We start from the raw sequence: 24,546 nt of genomic DNA on the forward strand, positions 1-24,546 counted from the left end.
TTATCTTGACAATTGAAATTGGAAGACGCCACCCTCTGGCAGTGTAGTGTACAGTTCGTGTGGATAGAGCAGGGGTAGCTGCTACTTGCTTTATTTTGGATGGAGAAATAGGTTAGATGGCAGCATATGGGACGGACGTGAAAAATGGCTTTCCGATTTCGCCCAACACTTGCAGTGACTACACGTATTCGACCTTCACCAGGTATTTCAGCTCATTGCACGACTTTTTGCTGCAGAAGTTGGTGTCAGCCGGTGTGTGTGGCGCTCAAGTCAGCAGGAGCAGCATGCACATGGCCACTTCAGCTAGCATGCTAATACCGAATTTATAGGGTTTGATATTTAATATTAAGCGGGAAAACTCATATCGCAAATGTATTTATGAATTGAACTGCGTGACTGCAACAGAATGTATTCATGGCTTGATCCAAATCGGCCTATTTTTTCTTTTTCAGAAATAAAGATGGCTACTGATTTGTAGGATACCTTAAGGCAATATATCTTCAGAAGCATTATTTTAGTAGCTGCTAAGCATGTGGATAGCTATCTGCACAATGTGAATGGGGAGAAAAAAACTGAAATAGGATTAAAATTGATTTATGTTGTCTAACGTTACGGTTAACTTTAACTTGTGCGCAAGCCATCTAGTTAACCATCCAGTCTGGCATGAAATTGGTTGGTAGGTTGAATGTGCATTATTTGAATTATAAAGTCTTAAACATTGAAGACAGGATTGTTTGGTTGACATGAATGTAATTAAATACCACAAGTTACTTTTTGAGCGGTAATACTGCCGAAGAAAACAATTTTCAGGCAAAATTTGCTAGTAAGACTTGGGTATCACCCCACGCTGGAACATGCGTATACCCTCCTCTCCAGAAGGGGGTGCTGGGGGTTGTTCTTCAAAGAAAACTCTGGACATTCCAAAGAGAAAGATACTGTAGTTTTGGATATTATCACTCATGCGCAGTAGAAAACAGTTGGTAATCGTGCGACGGTATAACCTTACATACTGTAAAGTAACCCGAATTGACCTGACGGGCTTTGTATTTCAATAACTCGAATATAGTAATTGTGGGCCCCGTGTTCTGGTCGAGAATCGCCGTCCCAGTGTGTCCTATCTCCAGTATAACAGGATTGTTTACAGCCCCTTGACAGAACATGGCGGCGGCCGACGACTCCCGCTACTACAACGGTAAGTCTCTTCACAGTCCCTTGACCCATACGGTGACATTCAGACGCACTGTCTTCCTCGTTTCTTCTGTAGATGGATTCTCATCCGAAAGAGAGGTGTTCAGCAGTGGCATGTTCGTCAGAGGTAAACACTGAAAGGCAATCGTAGAAGTCAGCCCCGGACGCGATGACAAGACTGGCGCGCTTCTCATAAACTGTCCTGTGTTGTATCCCGTTCATTGCGTAGCCTGCTATAATAACCGACTGATATTTCTTTGGGTCACCGCCGACTCACTAATTTCATATTTGTCTAGTTTATAATTTCCCCTTTGTGGACAGAGGATTGGGATTGCTTATTGACGCATTTTGTATGTGAGCTTAGGATTCAGTTACGTAATTGGGCAGGCCCTGAACGTAGCTAGGTAATTGTTACACTAGACTCTTTTTTTTTTTTAGTTGGTTTCTTGAGTTTATGTTTTGTAAGGTCCAGCAATCTTATTGGTGATGTATGTTTATATAATTTGCAATTGTATAATCTCTGGTGCATGCATCCTTAGCCTTGTTCTTTGACTCTGTGAGCATCATGGTGCTCTTGTAATTGCCTGGCTTTACTGGTTGTATGACACCTAGAGTTAGGGTTATTGGTTGTATGACACCTAGGGTTAGATTCATTGGTTGTGTGACCTGTACATTTTGGTTGAGGTATTTAGGATATTCTAAGCTGTAATGTCAACACAATCTCCTACTTTCTGACTACATGGATACCCTGTCTTTATGAATCAGTGTCTGCTTATATGTCTTTATTAATTAGTTAGAGGAAAGCTTTTTATGTAAGAATTGCAGGCATGTATTTAGCCTGTGTGAGAATGGTTGCTGAATATGTACCCAAATGAACCCAGACACATTTTGATCAATGTACAGTACACATTTTATTCAATTGGCACATTTGTCAGCAGAACTAAAACTCTTGCTCTCTCTGATCTGCCTCTCTATGATCTATCTATTTATTTCATTTGGTTCTCTCTCTTCCAAAATGTTATGTCCTTTTTAGAGCATGATGACCGCGTTGGGGGCCCTCAGTTCCGGAACCGGAAGGTCCGGGGTCCGTTCCGGGCCCGCATGCACTCTGATCATCAGGGGCCGAGGCAACGGCACAGAGGTGGAGCAGGGGGGTTCGGACCCAACCCCCGCTCCCGGTTTGATGATGATGATGGTGACATCAACATGGGAGAGGGGTCGCAGGACAGTTCATTACAGCGCAGATAGTAAGTTCTTCTCCTTTCTCTTTCTTTCTTTCTTTATTTCTTTCTCATTCTCTCTCTCTCTCTGATGTGTTGCTGTGGTATATACATGTGTGGGGATCCATATATAAAGAGTTTTAGACCCTGGGCTGTATTTTGGGCACCAGCGCATGGCGTAAAGTTCGTTTTCCACCCGCGCAAAGTTTAATTCGGTATTTTGCACATTTATTTTTTAAACATTGCGCCCAGGGGTGTGGCAATTAACAACCTAGGGAGGGGCCTGGCACGTTGTCTAAAAATTGCTATCGTACACCACCTAAACCTGGTCAGAAGTCAATGGTTGTTCATATGCTATTTTAAGAGCGCATGTCAAGTCATATTGGCAGGTGCACACACCATCCTTCTATCTTTCATGAACGCACACCAGTGCACGTCCATGCAAAGCATTACACATTGCACGATTACAATGGGAAACATAATTAGAATAAAGATATTACGAAATACTGTACATCTCATGAGTAGTGACAAAAGCACTCAAACATTGTTCTATTTACATGTTGTGACTAGTATAATTACAGTGTGTACAAATTTTAATGTAAAATGCAACACATTTTCTAAGCGTATACAAGCTTGGAACTACATTCTCATTCAGGCGAAGCCCTGCTACTGGAGCTTTTCAGGTGCTGCGTGCAAATCACTCTGCCAAGGTAGCAGTGCTTTTCCTGAATAAAAATAGGAAAAGTTTTAAACAAGTTTGCATATGCTTAGAAATGCTTAGTTCAAAACAAGTTTGCATATGCTTAGAAAATCGCATATTTGTATCCTATATGTTGTAACTGTATAAGTCACAACATGTAAATGGAAAAAAAAAACAAGTTTGCATATGCTTAGAAAATCGCATATTTGTATCCTATATGTTGTAACTGTATAAGTCACAACATGTAAATGGAAAAAAATGTTGGAGCTCTTTTATCACTTTTAGGTGTTATAGGCTAGTTGGAACTGCCACCTTAATGAACTATGCTAAGCTATGCTAACAGTGGGCGTTTCAGACTGAGGCACTGCACGCACAGAGACGATAAGGGTATGTATCATCTTATCTAACTCTGGCGGAGACAGTGAGTAAGATAATTTCCCAAAATGTTGGTGTGTTCTTTCAACACTTGATTAGGAGTGCAAGTGGCTAGGGTGAGAGTGTAGCCTGGAAAATCCAGGTAATTTAGAAAGATTAAGGGTCTGGCCACGAACAATGTAATGGCCCAACTCGAAGGGCGGCATCAAAAAAAATCTCACTGCACGCAATTAGATAACACTAGACCAATGTTCACTCTGATTGATTCCGGACTTCGACGGAATTGGATAACACTACGACCGATGTTTACTGAGCTCTCAGCACTGTCGTTATCAGTTTAGCTCGCCTCTGGCCCGCACATATCAGATACGCCAATTTGATTGGTTCCCCGGGATGCAAGGGGTAAAAGTAACGTGCATCATTGGTCATTGCCAGAGTGTCTCGTAGAGACAATTCCATTGTGCTCTCGCGAGAACTCTGGATTTCCAGGGTATGGTCAAAGGTCATTGCCTGTAGGAAGTTTTTTTTTTTTAATTCGGCACACAGTCACTTGCACTCAAAGATGAACTGATTAGATTTGAGTGGTCAAAAGTCATTGTTACTCACTTACCATTTAGTACTTACCTCACAAAAAACAACATGGGCCTACTGTATTTTTACACCTTGAACACAATATCCTAAAAACACCTTCAGGGAGTTATTTAAAATTTAGCACAACTTAGGCCCTGTACACACATACCCAGATAATTTGTGTTTGGGTCTTTCGTCCACACGTAAACTGTGTTTTAGCCCACACAGATATATTTTTAAAGCCTAAAGAGAATGCTGCTTTACTTGGATCTGTGTGAACATCCAAAACGGAGATTTTTACAAACAAGGACATGATGGTTACTTTGGGAATTGAGTGTTATGTATTGAGTATTTCTAGCAAGTCAGTCAGCACTGTCCTGGGCTTTTCTTACTGTACATCGATGTCCATCACGTGATAATAAAAATAATAACAGTACACTGTGTTTTGTATGTTGGTATGTTGCTGATTGGATCATAAATGGCCATAGCAACAAAGAGGAATGACTGAAGAATTTGTGACATTGGTTGGTAGTTGGTATCGAAATATTTGTTGATGTCTGCATCAAAGGCTTGCGGTTTGACTGGGTATATTGCTGATCAGATAATAAACCGCCACAGCAATGTAGAGACATTGAAGAATGTGTAGGTATTTGTGGTTGCCCACATCAAGGGCTTACGGTTGGAAACCGATCAGAAACGGTAAGAGCAAAGAAGAGGAATGACCAAAGACTTTGGTGGTACAGTAGTTCTTGGTGCCCTCATTAAGGGTTGGTGTTTTGTTTGTTGTATAGTTGCTGATGGGATCATAAATGGCCACAGCAAGAAAGATTTAATAACTCAAGAATTTATTGGTATCTGTGGGTTCCCACATCAAGCGATTGCAGTTTGTCTGGCTATGTTGCTGATCGGATCATAAACGTCCACAGCAAAGAAGACAAATTACCAAACCAGTAGTGGGTCTGAGATGCCAGATACTACTGTTGAGCCTTCTGGAGGTCACCGATCAAAGACAAAGGAAGTGAATATTTGTACCAAATTTGAAGAAAAAAAACTCTCTACAGGCATTTATGAAATATCATTTTCTCAAGAATGCAAGGCTCTTGACCTCGACCTTTGACCACCAAATTCAAATATTTGTTGTCTGTGAGTCAAAGTGAATATTTGTATCGCATATGAAATTATGTCAGGAATTTTTTGAGGTTAATTCACCACAAAGGGATGTACATAAGGTCACAGTGACCTTGACCTTTGGCAAACAAAATCTTACAAGTTATTATTTGAGTCCAAGTGACTGTTTCTAGCCCTGAGATATGTTGGAGACATCACATTTGCAAATATTGGACCTACGGGCATACTGGTGTATGTCACCCAATGATGTCATTTTAAGCTACCTTAAGGAATATATTGCATTCAGGACATTTAAATCTAGCTTGGATTTGATCAGTAGACATGATTGATGATAATATATCTCCATTTGTCTACCATAAATTACCTAAACATTATTTTTCAACCAATCATTGAAGTAGATATGTATTTGAAATCACTGGCTCGATCACACTATTTAGGTGGTTACAGCAACAAAAATAATAAAAAGGCCGAGCATTTTTCTTTTGATTTATAAAGTCCACAGATGGCTCTTGCATGTGCAGAAAGAATTTTGAAAAAAGGAAGTTGCTCATCGGAGATATTCAGATCTGAATATTGCTATTTTTTGGGTATTCGCCAAAAGGAATGTGACATAGTGGATACGTGCAGTCCTGGACTGACACCCGTCACACCTTACGCCTTGTAATTCCAGTTTTAAACTAACCTTGGATGGACCTTTGATGGCATGGATTGTTACTTTGCTGTGTTTAAATCTGACAGCAGGAGGGATGTCAACATTTTATGCAATTTTGGGCCATTTTTTGAGTTTTTTTGGCATAAAACAAGGAGGGGCTCTTAACTCCCCCTGGGTTGTTTCAAATTTTGGCTTTTTGAGTTTTTAGGTGGACCCTTCAAACTGGCCAAGTTTCATCAAAATCGGTGACGTAGCATGTATCACCCCCGCCTGGTCCTCTCATGGACACACTCTTAATTGCATATCATTTCTGCGTGTTCTTTGACGTGTCGAGGGTTGTCACTTTACGTTCGAAAATCGATTGCACAATCGATTGGACCCAAACAGCACAAGTTTCTAAAACTAAAGTAGGGAATCGATTTTAACCAAATATGTACACTATTAATTTTAAACAAATAAAAAGGATAGCTGTAACAAAATTCACAAACAAGAATATAAAAGAATTCCGAAGTGCAGTAAGCATTGCGAAAGCTAAAAAAAAAATTCCCACCAATTTTACGCACCGGAAACAGCTGTTTCAATCAGCTGCTGTGCTGCTCGTGTTTTGCCAAAAAATGGAGGACAACGCGATCAACCTGTGTGACATGAGAGACGAGTGATCGGCCCTAATAACTTGAGTAGTTCGATGTGGAAGTACTTCGGATTTTTGGTATATCAAACTATGGAGAAGCACAAAGCGGTAGGCTATGCAAACTGTGCAATCGAGTTCTACATAGGCGAAATTTGTTGTTGACATTTCTAATCGTAAACAGACACAGCTACGTTGAAGCCTGCAGCAGTACTGCAGGCACGAAACTTCACGCCAATAAATCATCAGCAATATTGCTGGCTTGCGTCTACAAGCGCCCTCTTTTTACGTTCGTCCTAATGCCTGTTAGTTGTTTGTGAATTGGCCTATATTTGCTTTTGAAAATGGAAACGTCTTCAGACATGAAAAATTGAGTTTACAATCGATTCAATGAACACTATGTCTCAAATCGAACAGGATTTTTTCACAAAAGTGACAGCCCTAGTGTCTATGTCCCCATACGCTCAGAACAGATCTATGATGGTAAAAAGAAGAATCATAAATGATCAGACAAGTGCTCTCTTTGTGCAAGCACTTTCACAGACGTCAAGTCAACTGTCAGACTCTGTAGCAGACTTATTTGATCACTTTAATGCAAAAATGGCAAACATTATGGATGACATTGCTCCATTACAATTCAAGAAAGTTAAGGACAAACAGAGCACCATGGAAGCAAACTCCAACGGTTAAACTCCTAAAAAGAGAGTGTAGGAAGACCGAAAGAAAATGGCGTAAATACACACTTCAAATCCACTATGAAATCCATAAAGAGATGCTCCGCACATATATCTCTGAAATATGCAAAGCAAGACAGTCTTTTTTCTAACATCATCAGCAGAAGTTCAAATAACACTTGTGTTCTATTTTCAACTGTCAATAAGTTAACAAATCCCCCACTCACAATTAGCGCCTGAACTTCTCTCAACTAATAAATGCAGTGAGTTTGCATCTTTTTTCAAAGGTAAAATTGAGAAAATCAGACTCAACATATCTGCTCAATTACTAATTCAACATCCGGAACTTACAGCTACAAATAGAGGGAAACTTAACTTGATGTCAGAGTTCAGCTTGATAGACCACGACACACTTGAAAAAATGGTACAGAATCTCAGCTCTTCCACATTAGACATTTTGCCAACCAATTGCTCTCATTAAGGTTTTCAATGGCATACGCCTCAACACAGATTTAGGGTAAAATATCAGTCCTAGTGCTACTGGACCGTAGTGCAGCATTTGACACTGTTAATCACAATATTCTATTTTAGAACACTGGGTTGGATTTACAGGCATAGTTATCAAATGGCTCAAATCATGTCTACAAGAAAGGAGTTTCTTTGCTGCCATTGGAAACTGTACCCTAACACCAACGTCCTTGACCTGTGGTGTTCCCCAGGGGTCGATCTTGGGGACACTATTATTCAACCTCTATATGCTCCCACTTGGACAAATCATTCAAAATAATTTGATTTCATATCATAGCTATTTAGATGACACACAAATTTACTTAGCTCTGTCACCAAATTACTATTGTCCCCTTGAATCTCTGTGTCAGTGTATAGAACAAATCAACACCTGGATGTCTCAATTTTCTTCAGCTGAACAAAGAAAAAACTGAAGTAATTATATTTGGTAAAAAGGAGGAAAGACTTAGGGTTGCCACTCTCCTTGACACAAAAGGGTTGAAAGCAAAGGATACTGCTTTTTACCACCTCAAAAATATTGCCAAACTTCGAGGGCTGATGTCAAAAGATGATTTAGAAAAAATCATTCATGCATTTATCTCCAGCAGGGTTGATTACTGCAATGGACTTTTCACAGGCCTTCCTAAAAAGACGATCAAACGGCTTCAGAAAATGCAGCAGCTATAGTTCTCACAAAAACTAAAAGAACTGATCACATTTCTCCAATTCTTAAGTTCATGCTAAGTCACAGAATTGACTTTAAAGCACTACTGCTTGTTCATAAATCACTAAATGGAGCAGGACCTAAATACCTATCAGACATGCTTTAGCAGTACACACCCTCCAGACCTCTCAGGTCTCAGGAGAAAAACCTGTTAGTAAAACCTGCTGTTAGAACTAAACATGGTGAAGCAGCTTTTAGCTGCTATGCGGCTCAGCTCTGGAACCAACTTTCAGATGACATTAAAAGGGCCCCAACTGTAGCCAGTTTTAAATCTAGACTTAAGACCAAACTTATCTCAGATGCTGTCTGCTAACTGCACTGAGTTACAAATTCTGAATCGATTTTGAAAATTATTCTACCTTGTGTCTTTTATTTTGTCTTTTTAATTATTCTTTATTTGTAAATGATTTTACCTTGTGTGTTTTATGCTTTCATTTTTTATTATGATATTTACCTTTTAAGCTATTCTTTCACTATTGCCCTTTTATGCTTTTGATTGTTATTACTGTTTGCTTTTGTTTATGTAAAGCACATTGAATGACCTCTGTGTATGAAATGCGCTATATAAATAAACTTGACTTTACTTCCTACATTCCAACATAACAATAGTTTAACATGCTTACTTTTGAATGTAAGACAACAAGATGACTAACTTCCTACCGTTTCCAGTGAGTAGATTCCATGTTCAAGGTGAGAGACAGTTTTCATCAGATGGTCCGCATCGCGCTGACTGCCGGCATCCATCTTGTTCAGTAAAGAACAAGCCATGTTAGTAACGGTGGCAAAGGTGTTCTCTACCAATCAAAGGCTCTGCTTTTACACGTTAGGATTTTGGGTAGTGTAGTGCTTTAACGTGAAATCGTGAACAAAACACATTTTTCTCAAAACTAGATGGATGCCCCATGAACTTTTGACATCTATATGACCATATCACTCGCTTAGTCATGACACAGTTGGTTTTAAGTCTACCACTGGCGGTTATGATGTTATGGCTTACACTCCAGTTGTAAATGGAGAAATTGTGTTGAATTCTTACTTCTGAAATGGGTGGTGGGCGGGACTGCTGAGCTCTATAGTGTGATACACAATGTGATGTTTTTTCATATTAGGTGACACTGGTGGTGTGTGTGTGTGTGTGTGTGACTGTTTATGTGCTGGTGGTGTTTCTTACTGCGAGACCTTTTTTTCCCTATTCTCTCTAGTAACCCATATGGCCGCCCAGGTCGCCGCGGAGATGGCCGACTTGACCGTGATCGTAAAGGAGGTGGTGGATCTGGTCACAGAGGAGGAGGGCCTTCAGGAGTAGGAGGAGGCGGGGGAGGAGGAGGAGCCGGTGGGAAGAAGGGCTGGTTCAAGATCATAGTAAGTAACACACACACCCACACACACTCATTTATACCAAACATGGTGTCAGTTGCTGAATGACTTCCTACTAGTTCACAAAATGCCTCATCAAAGTGTGATTTGTCTTGGTTAGGCTGACTAAATACTGCCTTTACAGGTCAAGTTCACAGACCTTGTCACAGTGTTTGTAATGATGCGTGTGTCATTTGAACCTTCAGATCCCTTATGGGAAGAAGTATGAAAAAAAATGGCTGCTTGACGTGCTTCAGAATCTCTGTCCTGTCCCCTTCACGCCAGTCAAAGTAAGTCAAGTCACACACACATACACACTTTCAATAGCACAAACACACACACAAATGCATCACATGTGTGTGTGTGTGTGTGTGTGTGTGTGTGTGTGTGTGTGTGTGTGTGTGTGTGTGTGTGTGTGTGTGTGTGTGTGTGTTAATGTACTGTTTCTCTCCAGTTCAGCACAGAAGGTCATAGAGTCCAGTTCTACATTGAGGATTCCTCCACTGCCAACGCGCTACAGAAAATCTCCCGCAAGATCACAGACGCAGAGGGCTACAAGGTACATCTCACAATACCTACACTAGACCCACGTCCGCCATGGAGACGCTCACACGACCCCAACACACACACACACACACAGACACACACACACACACACAGAGCATCCATCTGAAACACCTATCCTACTCTGTTGAACTGTGTGTGTTGTGTAATGTCCATGCTGTGGGGTTGGTGTGGTTGGGATAAGCTGCAGTGTGGGCCCCTGTGTGAGCTGAATGTGTATGTGTATCTTTCTGCAGGTCATTGTGATCTCAAACCCCTGTGCCCCCTCGCTGACCTGAAGCCAGAAGAGATGGAGAGCCTAAAGGTCAGACATAGCGCCCCCATGTGGGTTGGGAGGGATACTGGTTGGATCACGAGTTTCCAAACAGTACATGCTGAGAACATAGATGTTGCCTTGGTTAAAAGTATGTCTAGATAAACGTGTGTGTGTGTGTGTGTGTGTGTGTTTTTGATGTTGCCTTGGTTAAAAGTATGTCTAGATAAACGTGTGTGTGTGTGTGTGTGTGTGTGTTTGATGTTGCCTTGGTTAAAAGTATGTCTAGATAAACGTGTGTGTGTGTGTGTTTGATGTCGCCTTGGTTAAAAGTATGTCTAGATAAACGTGTGTGTGTAAATAAACTCTGAAACTCTGGTTTCAGCAATGTATGTCCAAGCGCTTTGATGGCTCTCAGCAGTATCTGGATCTCAACAGCATACGCACAGACCCAGGTAACAACCCCCCTCTAAATATGTCAACTCCATATTTCCTTTTTTGTGTTCGCTCGAACTACATTAGTGTGTGTGCGCACGTGCATGTGTGTTTGTTTTGGAATATTCATTGCCATGCTGTTTTCTCCTGCAGATCTGGTGTCCCAGAACATGGAAATAATTCTGAATAGAAAACACTGCATGCATGCTGTTCTGAAAATCATTGAAGAGAATATTCCAGAGGTGAGACACACACACACACACACACACACACACACACACACACAGTGTGCTAAATCACAGAATCAGCACACTGGCACTTTCTGAGCAGTATGGCCATATTATGAAATTTATCTCCATCACTTCCGTCACACAATTAGCATGCTAGTTCTTAGTAGCCAATACAACACAGAGCAAGCTGGTGGAAGGAAGATTAGCTTGATTCAGGGCATTGGGTTTGTGGGGGTGGGATAGAGTGGGGTGGGGGGCTCTCTTGAGCAGTACTTGTCGGAGGATGCTTCTGCTATAGCCTGTAGATCATTCAACTTGTCCAGAACAAAACTAAAATACTTTTTTCTGCTCTGTCTGTGTAGTTAGAACAGGCCTTGGCCAAAAGCATCACACTTTATATCACACAGACACACACACACACACAATATGCATGTTGTTGTCACAGAGAAGCACATTCCAGACACAGTACAAATGCACACACAAACACATTCCCATCCTTGCAGAAGTAGCATGCATACTAGTACGCGCGCACACACACACACACAGAGAGAACATGTTTACAGGCCAGTCATGTTGTTGACATGCTACAGGTGCTCTGGTCTCATATGACTTGTGACACACACACACACAAAGAGGACACCTTGTGACCTATCCCCCCCCCCCCCCTCTCTTCCACTCTCTCTGTGTAGTTGGTCAGTCTGAATCTCAGCAGTAATAAGCTTTACAAGTTGGACGATATGGCGGAACTCGCCAGCAAAGCGCACAACCTGAAGATCCTCAATCTGTCACACAACGAGGTGAGTCTTGCACGTGAACACACACACACACACACACACACTCGTACACCACATGGCATCAGACACACACATACGGTATACGCCAGCACACACACACAGCACACACTATATGCCATATGAATGTGAATTAATATCAGATGTGTTCTAGCACTCTGCCATATAACGTGGCATTCCTGTCAAGTGCACCTGCGCTAGTCACCACCCTCCAACATTAATTTGCTGTGGCAACTGAACGACAGCTTTTCATCACAGACACCACCTTCTCCTCAACCTCCCCACAGATGCATGTGCATCAGAACAAACAGTGTAGCTCTCTCTCGCTCTCGCTCTCTCTCTCTCAAATTCAAATATGCTTTATTGGCATGACAAACCATATGATGCATTGCCAAAGCGTTCACAGGAATAATAATAATTAAAGAAAATACAAATACAAAATGATATAAACATGTACAAACATTACAAACATTGTTACACTTCGTCACACACACACACAGCACGTCACAACCATACAAGACCATTGTCTGTACATGTGCATAGGAAAACCAAGACAGGACAAAACAAAACAATCTCACTCACTCACTCACTTTTTTTTCTCTCTCTCTAGCTGCGGTCGGAGCGGGAGCTGGATAAGGTGAAGGGCATGAAGCTGGTTGAGCTGTGGCTGGACCACAACCCCCTGTGCGACTACTTCAAGGACCAGCCCACCTACATCAGGTCAGCCACTCCCCCAGGGGTCGTCCAAGCAGTTTGAGGCGTCTGTGTGAGTGAGTGTGTGAGGGGAGGGGAAGGGGGCAGGTTGGGTTAGGGGTGGTAAGGTGACGGTGATGACCGTGAGGGTGGTCAACAGGGCCATCTCTTTGTGTGTTTTGCCTTTCGCCTGTTTGTATGACCAGCTGGTGTGATTTGAGTGCAAGTCTCCAGCTGTGGATGATTCAACAGGTCTTGTGTTTGCACACAAACACGATGAAAAGAAGGGGGAGAGAGAGAGAGCAAGAGAGGGGGAGAGAGAGGGAGCAAGAGAGGGAGAGAGAGAGATTCAGTAGCAATCTACTCACACACAAACACCACACAGATTCTGTGGCTGCTGTATTGTGAGACACAAACACACACTTGTAAATATATGCACACGTGCACAAGTGTAGGTTCATGAGCCAACTACTCTTTGGAACTGATGTGCAGACCCAAACACACACAAAGGAGTGGTCATTGGTCCCACGTGTGTACAGTACACTGTTTGAAAGACTGATGGAGCGAAAGAAAAAGAAAGAGAGAGAGAGAAGGGGGGTGTGTGGGGCGGATGGCCACTGTGCTGGTCTGTAGCTCTGATGATGTCTGGTAGTATGAGGATTTACAATGTTTTTGGGGTTAACTTGAACTAAAGACACCTCATATAAATGGACTGAACAATTCTGAATGGTTTTGTGTGTGTTTGTTTAGGCTTGTTTTGTTATTTTCATACTAAGCAACTGACTGGTCTTTGCTTTTCTCAAAGCAACAAAATTGGTGTGCGTGCGTGTGTGTGTGAACCACTTGCCTCTGTGTCCCTGTGTGACTCTGTTTTGAATAAACACAGTTTTCTCCTAGGACTGGTGATCTGTGGCAGCTCTGTGTCTTGTTCTCAGGTATAGGCTGTGACCAGGAAGCTCTCCCCTCTGTTCCTCCTTCTCCATCCTTCTCTGCAGCTTTTTGCTTGCGTTCTCCAGGCGGGGTCTCCAGACGGGTTCTCTTGGTTCTTTACCTCTTCTCTCAAGGGGAAGCTGACCCCTCTCCCTCCTGACAGTCGCCCCTATTGGCCGTCTGAGCTTGAATCTTATAGCTCACATTATTATGCTCACATTATTATTATCTCCTGAAATTTTAATAATCAAATATTAATAGCAACAACAAAAAAAAAAGATCCAGAAGACTAATTAACCTCCACCAAGAGTCTCCTGTTTCTTCAAAGGCAAGATTAGCCAAATTAAAACTGAAAGTGAACAGAACACCGTTCTAGGTCAAGGAATTGTGATGTCTCAAATCCCCGTTCATGCGAAAAAACAAACAAAAAAGAGAAGCAGATGTCTCAAACTCACTTGCATTTACCACATTGTAGACACCCAATCATGCTAGAATCATCCAATCATGCTCTACCAATGGCTCCTCTCCCCTCCCACCAACTCCCCTCAACCAATCGCAACGCTGCAGCGGGCCAGTGTGATAGGCTGGTAGCCAATGACGGGTAAGATCCCACCTTCCATCTCCCGGGGCAACCTAAGGCAGGCACAGTCATTAGATCTGGCCCAGTGGAGATCTGCAGCAGAGGTGCATCATGGGAGTTGGTGATGAACTCACCGGAAAGAAATCACAGACCATCAGACAAGAGGGGCTCTTGCCCTGGGAAGATGAGGGGAGGCCATTGTTTAAATCACTTTCTAAGCAGCTGATTGGTTCCTCACAGTTGACCTGTCCTCCAGTGAGCAGGGGGTAGATGAGAAAAGCTCCATGACCCCTCCGCCACAGTGGGAGAGGACGTGGGATGGTGTCCACCACTCTGAGCTCCAGTGGGCCTGCAGCTGCAGAGCCACACTGCCCGTCGGAATGGCTCTCCGAGCAACTGCCTTCACTTCTCCCCTAGCAGCACTCCTCCTTCCCATTTCCTGCCAATGGCAGCTCACGGTCAGGAGGGGGGAGTGTAGACGGACATGTCCACCTGATACTGGGGCGTGAAAATCCAAACCGACTCACCTCTGAGCTTAGAGCACCTCCGTCTGCAAGGCAGACTCGGGCCCAAACACAACCAGAACCAAAAAGCCTCTTACACACACACACACACTCATCTGATTATGAGATTATAAACAGCCATGGACTGTGACTAAGACGGTCAAGAAGGGCAGTTGTTGCTTGGGGCAGCAGGGGTCAGCTTTGCCATGGGCATACGTCCTGCTTTGGCTATCTACAGCTCTGCCTCTGCAGCGGGTTAATGGTGTTTTTTTCTGCAGACAGCCTCAAAGCCAGGGGACTGTGTGTGTGTGCTCTCTTCAAGACAAACAGCTGGCTCAAGCAGAATATGTCCCTCAGTGATCTGTCTGTGTGTGTATGTCAGGGTGATGATGTGTTGGAACTTTTTTCCACAGTTTCAGGAGAATTCTACAACGCGTCAGTTTTGTTGAATGTGCGCTTTTCACGTGCTTTTAGTGTGTTTGTGTGCGTGTTTGTGTGTGAGTGAGAGTGCCTGTCGCCATTCTAACTCTGAACTCTCTTACATGTGCTTCCTTGAAAGCAGCAGTCACAACTGTGTGTGTCTGTGATTAGACACACACTATTACATACTGTGTGTGTGTGTGTGTGTGTTTTTGTGCTTGCGTGTGAATGCTAGTGAGGACACATTGCACTGTTGGCGGCTGTGTGTTTAATGATGTGTGTTCTCCTGCGTGTGGTGTGTGTGTGGCAACACAGGTGAGTCCCCGGAACTAGGTAAGTGCACCTGGGCTCTGGGATGTGTGGAATGGGGAAGAGGCATGACCTTACTGTCGCAAGTTTGAAACTGCGTGTTTGTATCGGACTCTGTGTGTGGGGGGGAGATAGAGAGATCTTATGTATGCTATGCTTGTGAGAAATGGGGAGGGAGTGGGTCAACTTTACAAAATGTAAGAAGACATTCATGTTCTACAGTACCCTGGGATTTGATTGATTGGAATATTCATGGATTGATAAGACATGAATTATGTACTGAAAGCTTTGTTGATTTGGCAGGGAGGGTGTGTGTTTGTCTTTGTATGTGTGTCTTTAGTGGTGTATGGTGAGAGTGTGTTCATTAGACTGGATGTGTGTGTGTGTGTGTGTGCGCGTGCGCGTGACTCCGAGAGTAGTCAGAGATGATGTTTCTCTCCTCTGCTCTCTCCTGGGTACCATGGAAATGACAGTGCCATCAGGGAGCGATTCCCTCGCTTGCTGAAGCTGGTGAGATACAGTTCATCATTTTCCACTCCCTCTCTCTCTCTCACACACACACACACACACACACACACACACACACACACACACACACACTCTGTTACATGTCCCGTCGGTCTCTCTGTCCCTCACAGTCATACTCTTGCTCAGCTTCTGTCTCTTTTTTTCTTTTGTATTCTATCTATTCTGTTTCTCGATCACTCCCTCACTGTCACTATTGGTCCTTTGCTCTTTTTCCTTCTTTTTCCTCTTTCCATCTCAAATCATCCTCTCTGTTCTTCCCATCATTCTTCCCTCTCTTTCCTAGACCCATTTTTTTTCCCCTCGCACTCTCTAGGCTAGTTCTGCACCCTCTCTTGGTCGGCCATTGATTGCTGTTTTGCTCTCTGATGTTTTGCTGCACTCACAGTTCAGAGCGTGCTGTGCTCTCCCCTTTTGTTTGTATTGAAGTCATAAACGGGTCAATAATTACATCCTCAAGGACAGCTAGCTCCCTACATAACACACTTTCACTCACACTTGTGCACACACACACACACACACTGTTGAATGTGTGTGTGTGTGAAGTCAGGAAGCAGTAGTTAAGAAAGAGAGATTAGGAACAGCAGCAATATTTTATCCTCCAGAAGGATTGTTTTGGTTTTGTTGCTCAGCGTGAGCGTTATCTGCTAGGACCTTATCAGCAAGTGGGCGCTGCCGCTCAGTCAGCAGGTTTTCCTACTGGGTGTCCTTTAATCAATGCTGCGCTGTGATTGGCCCCTGACTGAGATCGGGTGGAAATCTTCCAAATGAGAAGGCTTTGTCTCTGATGCTGATACTAATATTATATGATTTTCAAATGTTAAGTCTCTCTCTCTCTGTCTGTCTGTCTGTCTGTCTGTGTCTCTCTCTCTCCCTCTCTCTCTCTCTCTCTCTCTCTCTCTCTCTCTCTCTCTCTCTCTCCTACTTCAGGATGGCCATGATCTTCCTCCTCCTATTGGGTTTGATGTCGAGGCCCCCACCACCATTCCTCCCAGCAAGGTACCTTAAGCTCCAGTCTCGCTGCTCTCATCTCCCCATTACACACACTCACTCACACACACACACACTTTTCTTTGTTGTTCCAGGTTTTAATGCACTAGTGCTGTAACTGGCCATGTATGTTGTTCTTTTAATAAGCTGTTCCCTTCTGTTTTCAACCTCAGGGTAGTTATTTTGGTTCAGATGACATCAAGATCCTCATCTCGCGGTTCTTACAACAGTAAGTGTTTGTGTGTGTGTGTTTGTGTGTCAGTAGCTGAGTGGAGGAAATGTCCCTTGGTGTGGTAGTTACTCGTCCAGCATTCTTCAGACTTTGTCACAAACAGACATGGGCCATGGCAGGACTTCAGATCAATCCCAGAGTACAGAGAAAGTGAGCACAGGTGGAAGTTGTGATGACTCCTGGCACTCTAGACCTTGAGCCTTGAAGGAGTTCTAAAACATTCCAAATCAAACTAGTCGACATGAGGCTCAAAGAGGACCTGTGTAGTGGTGGAACAGCACGCTCTGAGGCTAGACCGAGTGTTTGTGGTCATGGTCTGTGGTATTTGGGCGATAAGCTGTCCTGCATACAGGGGGTAATACAAAAGCTTGTGGGCTTTGATCTGGTCAGGGAGGTCTCATCATGTGTGTGTGTGTGTGTGTGTTCGTGTTCTTAGGTACTTCAGTGTGTATGACTCAGGAGACAGACAGCCTCTGCTGGACGCTTATCATGATGGCGCCTGCTTCTCGCTCAGCACACCATTCAGTGCACAGAACCCTGCCAGGTACGCAGGCGCACACACACACAGAACTCTGCCAGGTACACACACACAGAGAACCCTGCCAGGTGTACACACACACACACACAGAACCGTACATTCAAACAACCCTACCAAGTGTATGTTCATGCTAACACACACACACACACACAAAACCCTGCCAGGTGTATGGTCACATAAATGCGCACACACACACACCACACACACTCTTTCACTCTGTCCACTCATTAACTGTCTGTATTTCCTACCCTTATGCCTGTTTTATGCTTCTGCGTCGAATTGACGGCGTACACCCGAAGACCCCTCTGCTTCGCCGTGAACCCCTCTCTGACCCCTCCGCCGTATCTTGACTTGCACCTCCAAAAAATAGTCATTCACGTCGAGGCAACACAGACCACAAGGACTGTGATTCGTCCTGTGTGTTCATAGTCGGTGTTTCAAGCAGCATACTGTGGGGAGTTAGCAACATGCTAGTTCACTGACATAAGCTTTGCAAATAAACTCAGACATATTTTGGTTACAATGATGGGGTTATCCGTTTGTAAAGTGTCTATATGTCAGTAATGTTTTGAAATTTGCACTTCACCAGCAAGCAGTACTTTATGGGCAGTTGTGCTAAAGTTCGCTTGCTACCATAACTTAAACTGGCTGGCAGACCCCTCGCAAATAACCTCAGACTTATGTGCTGGTTACAGTAACTAGATCAATGGCTTTTGCTGTGTCTCTTTCTCGTTACTTTTTACAAAATCTAATCAAGAAAAGGCCAAACCAATAAGATTAATATTTTAGCACAGGTTTGCCATTCTGAGTACTGTTTCGGTCATACAGTCTATTGTTTCGGTGGTGAGCGACGCAGACACAGGCGACACCGAGCGTTATGGCGGTGAAATGCAGCGAGATGCAAAGCAACCTGACGCAGAACCATAAAAGGGTCACGACGCCGTAGCTACGCCGTGGAGTTGACGCAGAAGCATGTTGAACTCTTTATTGTGAGTTGGACCGTCCTATGCTCTTCTAATCTTATTTGCCTGTGTCCATCTCATTTCTCACATTCTCAGGTGTAGTTTGGGGGAGTACCAAAAAGACAGCAGGAATCTCAAGAGGCTGAAAGATCCCAGTAAGTTTTGCCTACAGAACACGCTTTCTTGCGCACGCGTACACACACACACACACACACACACACACACACACACACACACACACACACAGCCTCGGGTGAGTCTGAAGCTCCACCCCTTCACATCATCTCTTTCTCCTTCATTTTTCAGCCACTCGTTTCCGCCTGGTCAAGCACACCCGTCTAAACGTGGTGGCGTTTCTGAACGAGCTGCCCAAGACTCAGCATGACACAGCGTGCTTCAACGTAGACGTCAACACGTACACGGTAAGGCCCTGATACCCTCCATTTTCAGACAGCGTACTTTCTAATCCTATTTCTGCCTGTCATTCATATTCTGTGTATATGTGCTTTCAGAATACATTACTAACGTTCACTGTGAGTGGAGTCTTCAAAGAAGGTATGTTCATGAGCAGGTCACAAATGCAGTAAGTGTGTGTGTTTGTTTGTGTTTGTTTGTGTGTGTGTGTGTGTGTGTGTGTGTGTGTGTGTGTGTGTGTGAGAGAGAGAGAGATGGTTGGTTATAACTGACAAATAAAATATTCTGTGTTTTTCCTCTTCTGCCTCCCTCTCTAGTGGATGGTAAATCCAGAGACTCCGTGCGAGCGTTCTCAAGAGTCTTCATCGCTGTTCCTGCTGGGAATTCTGGGTAATCCCCTCTCCCTTTTCAGAATCTCTATGAGTCTGTTGTAATAGAGACTTGATCATGCCGGGGTAGCCGCCCGGTCAGATGTTGCCGTCTAACGTGTCCTTGTTTACCTCTCTGCTCATGACAAGTAAACAAGATAACGACTTAACATGTTTATGTGATTGAGTCATAGTTTTACGCAGACTAACATTCATTTTAACTGTTTGTTGTGGTCAACACACAAGTACCACTGTCTGCCTTGGATCACATTTGTTGAGAAGAAAGGATTGACATATGGAGACAGGGACATTCACATCTGTTTGGCACCTTTTTTCTATTTCCATAAAATAAAGTATGTCAGTTCACTTGTAATCATAATCACCCATGCTAATGCCAGAGCACGTAAACACAGAAGAATAGCAGGAGTCTAAGCTTGTAAAGCATACATGAGCATTTACATTAGCCCTCTAGGCGCCACGGTCGACTTTAGTCGACAAGATGCGGTACTGAATAAAACGGCCGATTTAGTCAAATAGGGTGTCATATTTCGTTCGACCTCCACTTCACTAGATGGCAGACATGTCATCACGTCATCCCAGAAAAAAAAAATGGCAGGCTTTAAACAAAACTTTCAAGCTACAGCGCATTGAATCAGTGCGTGAAATACCGGAGCCAGTGTGCGTGTGAGCCACTTTGTCAGAGCGATATTGTCAACGTCAGCGAGTATTTGCATTAGATTATCGTCTAATGGCATCAAAAAAGTTTACCCGAAATTAAGTGTTGGGTCTTCTATTCGCGGACCCTGATTCTGAAGGGGAATATCTGCCTTCAGAAAATAGCGGTGATTCGTTTAGTGAGGCTTCAGATCGCCCCTGCCTTGCAATGATGCAGCTGGACAAAGTGAGAGTTTACTCCATAGTTTAGCTTACACCAAGCACAAAGCGTTGAATCGTTTGCCCAATGTCACTGGTGAATAATGTTTCACGGAGTGATCGGAGTGTTCGGGGAAGTTAGCAGGGTGTTAGTGGTGTGGCTAACGAGGCTGGAGGTAGCCTAATGTCCATAGCGCTTAGCTTCTGTCTTTTGAGCGTGTGCCTCTCCGCCAATCCGGGCGACAGTAGCGTGGTGGAGCCTTTGTCTAATGCCACTGGGTATGTTAGACAAGGTCGAAGTGCTCATAGGACAGTTAGGGGGGGAATTAGAGGCAGTGTGGGGAGTCATAATGAGAATGACAGTAGGCCTAGTCCGAGCTCGCCAAATTCTCTCCCACTTGGCCTTGGCCTTGAGGCAGATCTGGCCATGCTGCTGCAACAGGAGCAGAGGTGGTGACACAGGGCAGGAGAGCCATTAGGCCATGCATAGTCTATCACAAGATGATGGGAATGCCGGCCCTGTATGGATAGGATATGGATATGGATAGTCATTATTTCTACAGCAAAAGGCCTGCTACATAAAAAAAATAAAAAATTGTCAGCCATTTATTAGGAATGATTTTACACTGTTGATTATCTATTTCCCTGACCATTTAGGACATTTGTTCTTTTTTGTGTGTTCATGTCCTTGATGATGTGTGTGTGTGTGTGTGTGTGTGTGTGTCTTTGTCAGTTAAGAAAAAAACATCAACAAAAACAACAAAAAGAAAACAAATACTAATATTGTCTCTAGTCTTGTCTCGTCATCTCACTCCTGATCTGTGCCTTGCCGTGAGCTTTTGAACTAAACAGGTCTTGTCTACTTGTGTTTGTGTGTCATCTGAATAATATATATGTGCCCCATACATGGAATCAGAGTGCCTACTGTATGTAGTAAATAGAAAATCTCTACAGCAAAAGGCGCCTACCGCTACATGCATTTGGTTTGTTTCTGCCATTTATTAGTAATGATTTACATAGTTTGTTTACTACTTAGTATTTACCTGAGCATTCAGTATTGTGCAATATAGCATACAGAAGGTGAGGGATATTTTGGGGGGAAAGAAGTGGTGCATTTTATCATTCAAACATGCGACTTTTCATGAAAATTCTATAATCCAAGATGGCCGCCACCATATGATGTCATAATATGCAAATTAGATATAAACATTTAATCCCTACATACACTTTGGGTCATCCTTAATATTTCTCTAATTTACAGAAAGTCTCTATCTCTGATCACTTTTAAGATATAGCCTTTTGAAATGAAGATGTCAAAATCGAACGTTTCGAAAAAAAACCTCTGGTGCCTAAAGGGTTAACATTCCCAACTTGGTTAGGTAAATATCATACTCTAGTGTTTGGTTATGCCTTAAGCAATCTTATGCCACTCCTTTGTTACATTAATCTCTCTCTCTCTCTCTCTCTCTCTCTCTCTCTCTCTCTCTCTCTCTCTCTCTCCCTCCCTCTCGCTGCCTTCCTTTCGCTCGCTCTCTTTGTCTCAGGTTGTGCATAGTAAATGATGAACTGTTTGTGCGGAATGCCACGACGGAGGAGATTCGGCGGGCGTTTGCGGCTCCAGCTCCGACCCCGTCCAGCAGTCCCGTGCCCACCCTCTCGGCCCCCCAGCAGGACATGCTAAACACCTTCTCCCTCAAGTCTGGCATGAACCTGGAATGGTCGCAAAAGTGAGTAAACACAAACATGAGTTCCCATCTCTGTCTGCTTGGAGACACCTTCACAATCAACCTGAACCACCTTAACAGTAAAACTCTGCTGGTCACCCTACCTGTTGCCAAGAAAACCATCCTCATGAACTGAAAAACAAAATCCATATTTCTATCTGGAAAAAAATATTTTTGGATCACATCTTACTAGACATATCAAATATCCCTTCTGGTAATAACTCAAAAGACTCCCTCTCCATTTGGCCATCACTCTCCAAATTCCTAAATGCATAGCCCCGCTGGCCCCCTCTGCCTGAGACTCAGTTTTCGCAATTTCATTTACCATTCACTTATCAACCTTAGCAAACCTGCCTCACCATTGTCCGCCATACCCCTTCACTACTCAGATCACTCACCACTCACATAAACACTCACTCACATCCAGCAATTGAGATAAATCAGCAGGATTGGGATAACCCCCTCTTCCCCACTACTTGCCCCAAATCGATCCTCTATGTCTCCTCCCCTGAATGGCTCACTGTCAACCTGCAGTTTTCCTCTGTGCTGCTCTGACCTCCAGAGGCCTGAGACTGGCTCCCTTGTGGAGCGTTTGGGTGAATGAGCTGGAGGGGGTGCCTACCCTGAGGGAGGATGTGTGCCCGGAAGGACCTTCCTGCACTTAGACATTAGAAGGCACACATACCACAGGGATAGTGGGGTGTGTAGATGAGCTGGCCCGTCAGTGGGATAACAATAGTCAGAGGAAAAATCTGATGAGACTGACCCAACCCATACTCAAAACTTCATACCCACTCCCTCTTATAACCAGGATGCAGTACTACGACTTACAACATTTCATACTATGCCAATCCTGCTGATTTCAATACTTAAACATTCATCACTCACACACTTACACGCACGGACATGTCTTCATGCACACATACACACGCACCTCCTCCACCCCCATTATAATCTGTCCCCTTTAGCGTAATGTTTTGTCAAATACTGTCTTTGTATGTTTCATGTTGTCTGTGATCACAAGCTCTGTCTATAATTTCAAAGTCTTTGTATAATGTGTTTCATGTCTTTTACACTTAGTTTGGTTTTGTACGCTTTGTGGGTTTTTGTTAATATTGTATAACACCTATGGAAAAACGTAAAAAAATAAATAAATAAAAAAAAAACATGAGTAAACATAAACATGGACCTTCTGCATGAACCTGGGGGCTATGCCAAGTATGTGGTTTAGTGACAAACCTGGGTAAGTTAACTCAGAGTAAGGGGTAAACCTCCTGATAGATAGATAGATAGATAGATAGATAGATAGATAGATAGATAGATAGATAGATAGATAGATAGATAGATAGATAGATAGATAGGTACTTTATTGATCCCCTAGGGGAAATTCTCTAATAGAAGAGCTGTATGGCTTCATTCTCCTCACAAAACAATGCCATAGGGCTCTTGTAGGCGGTTTACCACTTAATCCGAGTTAACTTACCCAGGTTTGTCACTACACCACGTACTTGGAATAGCCTCCTGGAATGGTCGCAAAGTGAGTAAACACAAACATGCACCTCCTGCATGAACCTGGAATGGATACAGAGGTGACCAACAGACACACATGCAGAGAGGTTTCTCACTTGAGTGTGTTCACATTGCACACACGCTTTTGCTCTTAGCTGTGCTGGGATCCTTCGATGTGTGTGACCTCTATGTTTGTTTTTGTGTGTACTGAGCTTCTCTCTGTGTGCCTCTCTCCTCTTAGATGTCTCCAGGATAACGAGTGGGACTTTGACAGAGCTGCCACAGTCTTCACACAAATGAAGGTAATTTTGCATGCATACGCACACACACACACACACACACACAGAGACTTAGTCTTTCAAAAATGTTATTGCACACATATATAACCATACTCCACTAATTAATTTATGTAAATCCTTAGGTCCGCACACAGTCCTTTTCTTCTACACACACACACAAACAGATGATTTTGCTAAAAAAAACACCCCCTCTCTTACAAGTCAATAACCCAAACTGTTGTAAGACATCTCATAAAGGAATATGTGATAATTGGTACAGAAGTAGATAAGCCTTTAGTTGTGGTGTTTGGACTTATTGTGCTTCTTCTTGTGTTTTTGTACAGGCTCAAGGAAAAATCCCAGACGTCGCTTTTATAAAGTGAAAAGGAACACAATTAATTTGTTTGTCATTCGGAGAGCATCAGCTGTCTTGTGTGGAAAATGTTTATCCCCAGACCCTGTTTTATATGGAATTTTGTTTATTTTTTAGTTTGTTTTTATGAACACAGGGAAACACTAAAGAATGTCAAGGCCAAAACTATCATTGTGTTTCTGTTTTAAATTATTTTGTACAGTGGCTTTTGACATAATTAAAAACCATGTTACAGTCATGTGGTGTCTGGGTGTTTTCATTATATCATGCTATTTAGAAATATTGTCATTGAAATGTAGTGATTAGACATGCAGTGTCCTTTCCAACCAG

The 24,546-nt window shown here is 43.2% G+C and overlaps 1 protein-coding gene across 1 annotated transcript; it reads left to right on the top strand.

Annotated features, from left to right (window-relative positions):
* The first annotated feature begins 23 nt into the window (after nucleotides 1-23).
* LOC125306969 (nuclear RNA export factor 1-like) lies at nucleotides 24-24,454 on the top strand. Its single transcript, XM_048262631.1, is given in 23 exon segments — nucleotides 24-202; nucleotides 1,067-1,192; nucleotides 2,222-2,435; nucleotides 9,569-9,728; nucleotides 9,929-10,012; nucleotides 10,177-10,281; nucleotides 10,523-10,550; nucleotides 10,553-10,590; nucleotides 10,925-10,994; nucleotides 11,128-11,216; nucleotides 11,894-12,001; nucleotides 12,606-12,715; nucleotides 15,904-15,940; nucleotides 16,886-16,954; nucleotides 17,119-17,174; nucleotides 17,614-17,721; nucleotides 18,774-18,832; nucleotides 18,984-19,099; nucleotides 19,190-19,232; nucleotides 19,409-19,481; nucleotides 21,877-22,059; nucleotides 23,807-23,867; nucleotides 24,188-24,454. Coding segments are annotated over 22 exon segments (1,884 nt in total). The 5' UTR covers nucleotides 24-202; nucleotides 1,067-1,158; the 3' UTR covers nucleotides 24,227-24,454.
* Nucleotides 24,455-24,546: the final 92 nt, after the last annotated feature.

This window comes from Alosa alosa, chromosome 14, assembly GCF_017589495.1.
Source record: "Alosa alosa isolate M-15738 ecotype Scorff River chromosome 14, AALO_Geno_1.1, whole genome shotgun sequence".
In the NCBI taxonomy this organism is placed as follows: domain Eukaryota; kingdom Metazoa; phylum Chordata; class Actinopteri; order Clupeiformes; family Clupeidae; genus Alosa; species Alosa alosa.